At 42.7% G+C, this 12,237-nt stretch overlaps 1 protein-coding gene across 3 annotated transcripts in view; it reads left to right on the top strand.

Moving 5' to 3' along the window:
- TP53BP2 (tumor protein p53 binding protein 2) overlaps positions 1–12,237 on the top strand; it is a 67,544-nt gene that overhangs the window by 12,327 nt on the left and 42,980 nt on the right. For 2 of the 3 annotated variants that reach the window (XM_055581965.1, XM_055581963.1), the window contains exon 1: positions 11,020–11,146. The exons of the other annotated variant lie outside the window; for it this stretch is intronic. In XM_055581965.1, the coding sequence (XP_055437940.1) occupies positions 11,084–11,146 (63 nt within the window). In that variant the 5' untranslated portion in view covers positions 11,020–11,083. Of the gene's footprint in view, positions 1–11,019; positions 11,147–12,237 lie in introns of those variants that run through there. 3 annotated transcript variants of the gene reach the window in all.

The raw sequence follows: 12,237 nt of genomic DNA, 5'->3' as shown, positions 1-12,237 counted from the left end.
ACACTGGCCTTCTTAGTGGTCACGGCACAGACCAAGCCTGTTCCCATCTCAGGGTTGTTGCCTGGAATGTCTTCCCTGGATGTTTCAAGAGGCCGGCTCCTTCCACCTCAGCTCAGCTGCACCTCTCTCAACCGTGATTAGCCATGTCCTACCACCACCTGCATCTTTCTCTATCACATCACCTTCTATTGTGCTCATTGATCAGTCTCTTCTCTCCGCCCTGAAGAATGCAGTCTTTCCCATTCTCTGTGGGTGAATGAAAGATGTTGAAATCAGCAAGAAGATGGGACTGAGAGGAAACCAAACCAGGAGCTCCTTTTGAATGACTGACGTTCATGAGAGAAGACTCTATGTCTCAGGGGAGGTGACTGCTCTGTTTCTGTAGATGAAGTGGTTATGTAATCAGACATCTAAAACCAGCTATTTTTCAGTATGTAATGAATTTTTTTCCCGCTATTAAAGTAACCACTTCATATTTACTATGTCATTTTTCTCAGAATGGTAGTTGTCTCAGAAAATGATTGTGTACTCTAGAAGATCCTGAATGAATGGCTAGGAAATACCATGTGTGGTGAACTTTTTTAACTATTCAAATTTGTGTCATTGATTTCTAGATTCTACTCATTTGCTCTAGTGACCGAAGAAATAGTTTATAATATAAAGAAATCCTTTGAATATGATTTTATGGTTTTTCTTTCTTTTTAATGAATCCTTTCTATTTAAAAAATTTATTTAATTTTATTTAAAAAACTTTTGGGCCACACCATGCGGCATGCAGGATCTTATGAGTTCCCTGATGAGAGCTGGAACCCGTGCCCCCTGCTGTGGAAGCATGGAGTCTTTTTTTTTTTTTTCCTTTTAATTTATTTTTTAATTGGGGGAAAATTGCTTTACAATGTTGTATTGGTTTCTGCCACACAACAGCAGACATCAGCCATAATTATACATATATCCTCTCCCTCTTGAGCCATCCTCCTCTCCACGCATCCCATCCCTCTAGGTCATCACAGAGCACCAGCCTGGGCTCCCTGTGTAATAGCTTTTCACCAGCTGTCTGTTTTACACGTGATAGTGTATATACGTCAATGCCACTTTCTCTGTTCCTCCCACTCTCTCTTTCCCTTACTGTGTTCATGAGTCCATTCTCTACATCTGTGTCTCCTCCATTCCTTCCCTGTGGATAGGTTCATCAATACCATTTTTCTAGATTCCATATATATGTGTTGATATACAATATTTTTCTTTTTCTGACTGACTTCACTCTGTATAACAGACTCTAGGTTCATCTACCTCACTAGAACTGACTCCAAGTGGTTCCTTCTATGGCTGAGTGTAATATTCCATTGTATATATGAACCACATCTTCTTTATCCATTCATCTCTAGAAAGACATCCAGGTTGAGAATTGTGGAATCTTAACCACTGAACCGACAGGGAAGTCCCGGATTTTTCTTTAAATAACTCACATGTCTGATAGAAACTGACGGGCTGATGTTTAAAGTATTCCATGAGCAAAATGCAGTACATTTAGTGAATACATGCTACACTTAGTGTAGAAGTTGGTTTAAATATCATTGATCTTTAATGGAACATTAGTAGGTGTGACCCATGGTAATTGATGAAGATTTTATAAAGCAGTGTAATGGCCTCAGGAGTAAACTCTGGGCAGGAGAGATGGCACATAATAAGCCTCTGTCAGCAGTGATTGTCCGATAGCGGTAGCAAGGTTGGACCGATCATCAGGGAGGCTGGAGAGTGTCTCTGAGGGAAAGGACTCAAAGACTAAGTGTCCCCGCTGCTCCTGAGGGAGACGCCACGGAGACCTCTGTCGGGATGCCCACTGAACTACTGGGGAGGGGTGGCAGGGTCGTCCAGGCTGGGGTGGCTGGGCAGCACACCCCCTGCAGAAGGAGGGCAGCCCAGCCTGCCCTTGGGACAGAGCAAGTCCAAGTCAGGGAGCCAAGCAAGCTGCCCTGTGTTCTTGGTTCGTGGCCCCTGGAGCAGAGTTACCACAGGAGCAGACAGCAAGGTCTCTGAGGAGTAGGAGGCTGAAAATGCTGAAAGATTGGAATGATCTGCATCTCATTTCTGACCCCTTTCTCGGGTTGGAAGCCAGAGTTGGGCTGAATGGCTCTGTATGTTTGAGACTGAAAGAAGCTTTGGTTGTTATTGCTGTTTCTTAATCCCTTTTTATGTATCTTACTGTTAAGACAGGTGTTTTTCTTGACCAGGTTATAGGAAGTCTAGTAGCAGCATTCTCTTCTAGAAGGTAGTCTGGGGTCTTCCTTCCTTCATTTCATTTCTGTCTCCATAGGGGAATTATTAAATACAAAAATCATCTTGACTTTTCTCTAATCTCACTACTACCATTATTATCTGATTGTCCATATGGTGAGTTTCCTGTGAGTTCTAAGATTGGGGAGGATTTATGTCACTCTTTTTATAGATTGTTCATTTTCCTCTAAAGGACCAATTTTTTTCTTATATATGAATATATATATATGTATATATATATTTTTTTTCCTTAGGTAAACCTAAGTGATTTGAGATTTTATAAATCAAAACTGATGCTTTTATTGCAAAGCTTAAATTCCTTTCTATGACAGGGAACATCCTAAACTCTTAGTTCTATTTTTCTTTCTGTGAAACTTCACATGGTTTTTCAGTCAAAGGAATAAATTTAGCCTCTGACACAAAGTAAATTTCTTGTAAATGCTCTGGTCAGTTTTTTTTTTTTTTTAATTTCCTTTTGGAAAAGTCTTCCAAATTTTAATCTGAAATAATTCCTCTTTGAAATGAGTCATCCTTGTATTAATAACATAACTTTATAGTTACAGTGCATACATGTCCTGTTAAAATGGAACTCTTAAAAATAAATCTTTGATCTCTTCTTTTTTAGTGAAAATTGTCTGTGACTTTGGATTTTTGGAAGGGCAAGCCTTCTTCAGACATGACTTGGGCATGAATTACTGTGCAGCGCGTGTGGGTAGGCCTGGTGCAACTTAATGTAATGGTGTTTGGTCTTTCCCTGAATCTTTCTCTTCAGATTGATCACTTTAAGAATCAAATCTTATTTACTATTTTTAGGGAAATATTTTCACATTATCACAGTTTGTATTGTGTTATGTATATTTTTAAATTGTACATTATTATAAAACTATATTAACGTTGATATTTAAACAAATTTAAAGTGACGTCTATACCCGATCTCTGGAGAAGGAAATGGCAACCCACTCCAGTGTTCTTGCCTGGAGAATCCCAGGGACGGCGGAGCCTGGTGGGCTGCCATCTATGGGGTCGCACGGAGTCGGACACGACTGAAGCGGCTTAGCAGCAGCAGCAGCAGCAGCAGCATACCCGATCTCATAATACCAGAGTTCTCTTACGTAATCTGTACAAGACAGTTCCTGTGTCTATATGTTTAATTTTTTATTTTTTGGCTGCGTCATGCAGCAGGTGGGATTTTAGTTCCCTAACCGGGCATCAAATCTGCGCCCCCTGCAGTGGAAGTGGAGTCTTAACCCCTGGACCACCAGGGAAGTCCTGTCCATATGTTTTAAATGGTTAAAATCTACAACTTAATATTTCTATTTTGTAACCTTATCTTGCCATTTTCTAACACTATACTTACAGTAGTTGGTACCTGGGTCATAGTCCCTCCAGCAGCTACCCTTCCATGGTTAACTTGTTGGATGTTAGTTTCCTATCTTACTGTTCATAGCTCCAACACCACAGTGAAAAATCTTCAGCCATTTACAGGTTTTCTTCATTTCAGTTATTTCTGTAAGGGTAATTCATGGGGTATACGTAAATTTACGGGTTTTGATAACATGATACACTTTACTTTCCAAGTGGGATTTTAAACATTTTTAGTACTATCATTATATCTTTGAATGAATCAGTCTCATCTCTTTTGGGTCTTACCTTTTAATCACTAATTTAATAGTTGTAAGTGATGCCTCATTGTTTTAATTTACATTTATCCTTCCTACTCCGTGTTTTACCTTTCGTATTGCCCTATGGTCTGTCCCTGAGAGCCTCTGCTCCTAAGTATATTAGATTTGATGCTTACTGTTTTTTAAAAACATGAAGTTCTTGATGTGCAAGTTGGGAAGAAGTGAGCAGTTCATGTCTCTGTCAATGGGAAGGGCTGACCTGGTATCAGGAAGAAAAGCCATCTCTTCTGTTCTGTCCAAGCTAGACTCTGAGCATTTTCAGATACCCCAGCAATTTATCATCCTCACAGCTGCAAGTTCAGCTGTAAAAGCTGATGTGTTGTTTTGATCTGATTATTGCTGTGCTTGTGATGAAAATAACTTACGTCACAAGTTCCCAGGAACACATTTGTGAGTCAGTGAGAATAACCAAGTTTCTCACAGTAGCCTCCCAGGCGATTTGACGCCAGGAAACTCCATTCTCCTTTCTTCCTTACGGGAAAGGAGCTAAGGGAGTCATCTTTGTTTTCTTGAGAATATGGTGTTTTCAGAAATCTAAAGAGTCAGGAAAAGATGGTGTTTTTAGAAGTAAGGTTACTATAGATTATTATTTTTCTTTTTTAGTATTTCCTTATGCATGCATAAGCCGTTTCAGTTGTGTCCAACTCTTTGTGACCCTGTGGACTGTAGCCGGCCAGCTCCTCTGTCCATGGGATTCTCTAGGCAAGAATACTGGAGTGGTTGCCATTTCCGGCTCCAGGGGATGTTCCCTACCCAGGGATCCAACCCACCTCTCTTCTGTCTCCTCCGTTGATAGGCAGGTTCTTTAGCCCTGGCGCCACCTGGGAAACCCAGAATTTCTTTCTTTATGCTTGCCATTAGTTTATGCCTGTTTGCTGAAACCTCAGTCTGCCTCAGATCACATTCATCTTTCTCCTTTCTGAATTTTCATTTTACTTACAGCCCCACTCATGTAATTTGGTACTAAGTTGTTCTTAATTTGGTATTAAGTTTTTTTCATGAGTAAATTTTATTTCCCTTAAGAGATTTTTGTATCTGTCACATAGTAAGCATGTAGTGGGCATTTAAGATTGTGATATAATTCACATACCATAAAATTCACCCTATCAAGTATGTAATTCAGTGTTTTTTTTGTTTTGTTTTTGTTTTAGTATGTTCACAGTGTTAACCACTGGTAATTCCAGAACATTTTCATCACCTTAGAGAAAAACATCCTCTAGGGTTACACGCTATTCCCCCTCCCCCCAACCCCTGGTAAACACTAATCTACTTTTAGTCTCTATGGATTTGAATATTGTGGTGTTTCTTTTTGTGCCTGACTTCTGTCACTTAGTATAGTGTTCTCAGAGTTCATCTATGTGTAGTATGCATCAGTACCTCATTCCTTTTATGGCTGAATAATATTTCATTCTAATGCAGTGGATGTTTAAGATGTGTTTCTTGTGTGTGTGTGTGTGTGTGTGTGTGTGTATTTGCAGGCTCAGTAAGTGTGGCACACGGGCTTAGTTGCCTCACAGCACGGGGTACCTTAGTTCCCTGACGAGGGATCAAACCTGTGTCCCCTGCACTGGAAGGTGGATTCTTAACCACTGGACCACCAGAGAAGTTCCAGGATATATTTCTTGATTGTTAGGTTTTAGTCCCTGGCTAAAGTTGAGGCAGTATGGTGACCCTAGAAAACAACATTGTCAGACAGATATCTATTTGCCATATATATCACATAGCAAGGACCAGGTAATAAAAATGTTTGCCTTATTAATTTAATTATTGATTCTTTATCAGTTTTATTATCCAAGTGATGTTTAATCATTCTAGAAAGTTTAAGCATAGATAAGTCCCCCCAAATTCATTTCATAATCTTACCGCCAAACATTACTACTGTTAATTTGGTGAGGTCTTTTTTTGTTTGTTTGTACTACATGTCTGTGTACATGTATTATATTTTTGCATTTGTATAGTGGGATATGGTGAATACTGTTTTGTAACAAAACAGTACATACCTGACCATTCTTGAAAGTTTCGCTTTTTGTGCTTTTTCCTTCTGAAATGTTTTGGTATTAGATGCTGAAAAGTTCTCTAAGGTTTAGCCATTTTATTTTTTATCATTACAGATCATGAATTTTTGGCCCAAATTATTGTTTTCAGAAGGACTTAGTTGATAGAGTAGGTTAAAATTTTTTACTTTAGTAAGTTTTCAACATGCTAATAAAACTGCCTCATCAAAATGAAATAAAAACAGCTTCATCTTTTGTTTTATTTTTTAGGGAATTAAATTACACTTCAAAGAGTGATGTTTTGTAGCACAGTCCACTTATGAAACAAAGATAAAAAGAAAGTACAGTATAAAGAGCCTGTGTGCCTACTTTTTCTCAGGTTAGCATGATAGGTTAGTTTAACTAGCCTTTTCTTTTGACTTGGCTCGCTTTTCTTTGTATTTAAGAAATATATATATTCTTTACCAGTATGGTTTATCCCAGGAGATTGGATATAGTTCTCTGTGCTGTAAGGAGGACCTTGCTGTCCATCCCTTCTAAGCGTGATAGTTTGCATCTGCTGCTGCTTCTGCTGCTAAGTCGCTTCAGTCGTGTCCGACTCTGTGCGACACCATAGACAGCAGCCCACCAGGCTCCCCCGTCCCTGGGATTCTCCAGGCAAGACCACTGGAGTGGGTTGCCATTTCCTTCTCCAATGCATGAAAGTGAAAAGTGAAAGTGAAGTTGCTCAGTCGTGTCCGACTCTTAGCGACCCCATGGACTGCAGCCTACCAGGCTCCTCCGTCCATGGGATTTTCCAGACAGGAGTACTGGAGTGGGGTGCCATTGCCTTCGAGTTTGCATCTACTTGACCTTGAACTCCCTGTCCATCCCTCTCCTCCCACCCAACTTAGCAACAACATCTTTTTATGTTATTGTTGTTCCTCTTCCAAATAAAGAAGAGAAAAGATATTCATTGAGAAAATGCCTGATTTACTCCCTCTGTAAAATTTGGAACAACTATGAATTATCACAGAAAAGCCTATAATTGTGGGCAGATTATAATGAAAAGATTTTAAATTATAAGTGATATATAAATGCAAGGGGACATACTTAATGTCTATAAATTTAAGATGGGTGAAATGAGTTTAAACTGTTTATTTCAAGTGACGTGATGCCTTTTTGTTCTAATGGAAATTTTCTAGGGGGAAAGGTGGCAGTTATAGGTCTCAGTGCCACCAGGCGCAGCTGGGGCTGGTGGGTGGTCCCTGTCTCCCACCCCTTCTCTGGGATGGTCAGGAAGACACCTGCCCTCGGCTGCACATCAGCTGTCACACAGTCACGGCTCAAAGCCACCTCTTCCCAGCTGTATTGTTGTCACTGTGCTGTGGTGTCCCATTAAGAAATTGTCAAACTTGATAAACTATCTTTGTAATCTAAAAAGTAAGATAATCACTACAGCAAAGAAAGTCAGTGAAAATGGGACTGTGCTGGTTTGGCCAAGCTGAGCATGAAGCATTTGCGGGTTCTCCAGACATAGATTGCCACTGGGCAGTGAGTACTGGCCTAGGAATAGACAGAGACTAGAGATACAGAGTCAGCAGCAGCAGCAGCATTCCCCTCTTGACTGAATTAGTCCATCCATTAAAATGCTCTGGAAAAACTCCATGTTGAAATAAAGAAGAAACAAAGCACCGCTTTTACTCTGTCTTCTTCCATCTGTGGCTCCATATTCTCCACCTTCCTTTTTTTTTGACCGCACCATGCAGTTATATGGGACCTTAGTTCCCCGACCAGGGATCGACGTGCCCCCTACATTGAAAGTGCTGAGTTTTAACCACTGGCCTGCCAGGGAGTCGCTGTTTTCTCCCATCTTTCTGTTCTGAGTCTCTGCATCCTTCCCTTGGGCTCTTAGCCTGTCTCAAACAGGCCTTCGACCTCATTCCTCAGACAGCACTGGTCAAGGCATCCAGCAGCCTCTGTCTTGCCCAGCCTGGAGAACTGTCCTCATTCTCGTTTCTAAGATCGCTAAGCTTTATTTGACTTAGTTGAGACACTGCTTTGCATGGTCTCTGGTATTCCACACTCCTTTGTGTTTCTTTCTGTTTTTTATGGATGGACCTTTTCTAATCCTTTACTGGGTCCCTGTCCTCTATGGGACTTCTGGCCGAGGCCCCAGTCCTGTGGGCCCTTCCCTAATCTGTTCCTCCTTCCTCATAGTAAATGACAGCACTATTTACTCTGTTGCTTAGACACCAGATCTACGTTTATTCAATTTCTATGGTTGCATCCCACATTCAGTCCATTAGGCAAGTCTTGTTGACTCTGCCTTCAAATTATAATCCGGTCCAGCCGTTTTTCACCACTTGCTGTTACCTGCAGTCTGTGCTACCATTATATCTCATTTTATGTGCTGCGTGTGTGCGTCCTAAGTCCCTCCAGTCGTGTTCGACTCTGCGACCCTATGGACTGTATCCCACCAGACTCCTCTGTCTATGGGATTCTCCAGGTGAGAATACTGGAGTCAGTTGTCATACCCTCCTCCAGGGGATCTTCCTGACCCAGGGATCGAACCCATACCCTTATGTCTCCCGCATTGGTAGATGAGTTCTTGACCACTGAGCCATCAGTGAAGCCCCTTTATGTGCTACATTTCCTCTTAATTGGTCTTCCATGCCTGCCTCTCTGTGGTCTATTCATATAGTAGCCAGAGTAATGTTTTAAAAAAATGACTTCAATACTCTTTTCAGAATCCTCCAGTGACTTCTTTTTTAAAAAATTGACATATGATTTACATACCACCATTTTGAAGTATCCAGTTCAGTGAATTTTAGTATGTTTACAAGGTGGTACAACCATCACCACTATTTCCAGAACATTCTCATCACCTCAAAAAGAAGCCCTGTACTGGTTAGCAGTCAGTCCCCCAGCCCCTGGCAACCACTAATCTAATCTTTTTGTTTCTAATGATTTGCCTCCAATGGCCTCTTAGATTAAAATCCAGATACCTTGCTCCAGCCTTTGGGTCTTTGAACAATGGTTCTTGGTTTGCAGTTTCCAGAGCCACAATATCAGCATCTCAAGGGAGCTTCTTAAAAATGCAGAATCTCTGTCCCCACCCCTGGTCTACTGAATCAGAATCTCTGAGGGTGGGGCCTTGCCATCTGTGATGAATAACCCTCTGTTTGCAGCACAGCTTGAGGACTCTATGGCTTCTATGCGTGATCTAGTCTCTTTGAGTTAATCTCCTATAATCCTTTCCTCTTGCTCACTCTGTCAGAGTGACCTTCCTCGTCCACAAATGTGACAAGCTTGATTCCTCCTCGGGGCCTTGACATTTGTTCTTCCCTCTGCTTGGGCTGTTCTTTTCCTGCACCTCGTGTTCTCATTCTGTTTAGATTGTGGCTCAGGAGCCCTCTCTCACCATAGAGGGGCTGAAGTCATTGAGTTTGAGGATGGAGCAGGGAAGCATCTTTTGATTGCCTGTCTCCACCCTGCTTTGTGCCCCAGGAAGTTGACTTCTATAAAGGCATCAGTAGTCTCCCTTTCCATCCAACTTCTAGTTGGGTTTGTCCAGTAAGTAGGGGTAGCATGGATGACCTAAGAAGGAGGAAGCCAGGTTGGGGTATTGATTCCCCTGGGGTGGCTGTGTCCCTTTCCACACAGCGCTCCCTGTCTCTGTCTCTTGTTCTGTACCGTGTGCTGTAATGGCTACTTAATAAAGATAATGTCTTGCATTAGAACTTAAACCATAAAATAGATAGCCTATAAATCTTGCATGAACAAGATGTCGAAACAGAAGTAGGATGGCATAGCATGATACAAACTGAAGAGGAGAGGACACTAACTTCTGTCAGCGTGTGTAGCTGTGCTGAATACTGTCTGCTCTGCTTTCTATCAATACCTGTGGGAAGCTTACTGTGAAAATAAATCAGAGGTGAATCTATCAAGTGCAGTAACAGCTGTGGTATTTATTCATTCCTAAACACACACTTACGGTGTTTATTACAAACCAGGCACAGTTCAAGGTGCTAAGGATGCCATATTGAACAGACAAAACCCTGGGCCTCATGGACTGTCCGTTCTAGCAGGGAAGACAGTAAAAGCAAGTGAAATAAATATAATACATGATGTGTTGGTCACTGTGCCAGGGAGAGAGAGAAAGTGGGGAAGTGCATGTGTGCGCATGTGCATATGTGGGTGCACACATGCGCGTGTTGAGGGTGGTGGTGGGATTTTAGGCAGGATGACCAGGGAAAGCCTCCCCGGGAAGGAAGTGGTGGTATCAAGACCCAGGGAGAGGCGCGGCAGGCTGTGCTGGCACACAAGGAAGAATATTTGTCGGGGAAGGTCATCAAGAAGACGTGACCGCAGACTTGACCTGCATGCTGACCCAGGCCCTTGGAGGCTGTTCACCCGCTTTCCTATCCTTGAAACGTGCCCTCCGCCTGCCTGCTGTCCCGGGCTCAAGCTGCCCAAGGACGCAGGCTGGAGACTGAACCCAGGGGGACCCTCTCCATAAGCTTTTACCATGCTGCTGGGCAGGGGTCGGGGAACCACTGGCCCTGAAGCCCCCAAGACCAGTCTCCTGAGCAAGCTGCCTTGCTTCCGGAAAGGCCAGTTGCCAGTCCGGAGTGGGCTGCCTGCCTTCTGTCTCTCCTTGCCCTCCGCGCCTGGCGCCAGTTTCAGAGTTCACCCCAGAAGCTCCAAGGAGGTTTCGAGCCAATAACATGGCAGTCAGGAACAGGATGCGCAGGCTCCAGGGGGTGGGAGGCAAGGAGAGGAGGATGCTGGTGGAGCCAAGCTTGGAGAAGGTCAGAAGGCTGTGAGGGCTGGAGAGGGGGTGGGGACAGGTGGTCCCAGATCAACTCATCCAAATGAAACTCCTGCTTTTCTCTCATCCCCTGCCTGCTGGTACCATAATCTCAGAGTGGAGCAAGCCTGGTTTTCCTCCTGAATTTGCTATGAATTGTTTAGTTCACCTCCCCCCCCAATCCTCCCACATTTAGTCACCAGATCCAGTCTTTCTGTTGAATCTGTTCTTTCCCCCTCTGTCCATTGCCTTCATTCAGGTCCTCACTTCGAGACTGAATTGCTACCTTCCAGGTTGTGGACTGTTGTGAAGAAGTTGGCTCTTACAAACACCCGAACTAAATGGCAGCTCTCAGGGAACCTAGGACTCTTATTTTGAAGACCAGGAGGCTGGGATTCAGAGAGGTGACATTACTTCCCTAATAATGATTAACAAGTCTGGGGTAAGAACCCAGATCTCCCACCTGGGTGTCAGGAGCAGCTCACGTTGCCGGCCTGGCCTTGGAGCACTCAGCCCAGAACAGTCACTCCAGAGCTGTCTTCAGGCGTGCCTGAATGGAGTCCACTCACCACTCACACTAGTGTTAATCCTGTGGGATTTTGGGGGAAAAGTCAGTGATCTTAGAACATGTTTCTCATCCTTCGTATTTATAATTTGTACTTTTAAATAAATGAAGCCGTTGTCTTCTAAAAAGTAAAACACCAGATCTCTATCCAAGTTTGGTTGTGTGCTTAGTCGCTCAGTCGTGACCAACTCTTTGCGACCCCATGGACTGTAGCCCACCAGGCTTCTCTGTCCATGGGGATTCCCCAGGCAAGAATACTGGAGTGGACTGCCTTGCCCTCCTCCTGGGGATTTTTACTGGGGTTCAATAGAGCATTTCCTAATACTCTTCTGCTATAAGGAACAGCTGAAAGAGTAGAGAACAGGTGAACAGAATTGTAGTCTCATCCTCTCATTTTAGTAGCCAGTATAAAGACTCTTTATAAAAGATTCTTGCTTCATTTATAGAGAAAGGAATATCTGCTCTGCTTATCTGAGAGTTGATGTAAGTTTCTGAGATAATGTGTGTGAAAGGACTCTTTAAGATGAGGTTTACGAGGTAAGGCGCTTTTATCTCGGGAAATAACCTCTTATTTGTTGATACAGTGTGTGTTTTGTATATATGGGTACTCAGTTGCTCAGTTGTGTCCGACTCTGCGACCCTTTGGACAGTAACCCGCTAGGTTCATGGGATTTTCCAGGCAAGAATATTGGAATGGATTGCCATTTTCTCCTCCAGGGGATCTTCCTGACCCAGGGATCAAACTCTCATCTCCTGTGTCTCCTGCATTGAAGGCAGATTCTTTACCTGCTGAGTCATTGGGAAAACTTGTTTTGTGTATATACAGTATATTAAATATTTCTATAATTTGATAAATGCCTCTTAGTCTCATATTTACAATGAAAACAGTTCCTATGTTTGAAGTGTTAAACTTCAGAGAAAGTTCTGATG

The sequence above is a fragment of the Bubalus kerabau genome, chromosome 5, assembly GCF_029407905.1.
Source record: "Bubalus kerabau isolate K-KA32 ecotype Philippines breed swamp buffalo chromosome 5, PCC_UOA_SB_1v2, whole genome shotgun sequence".
Taxonomy (NCBI): domain Eukaryota; kingdom Metazoa; phylum Chordata; class Mammalia; order Artiodactyla; family Bovidae; genus Bubalus; species Bubalus kerabau.
Note: the sequence above shows the minus strand (reverse complement) of the source record. Positions and strands in the feature narration are given on the sequence as shown.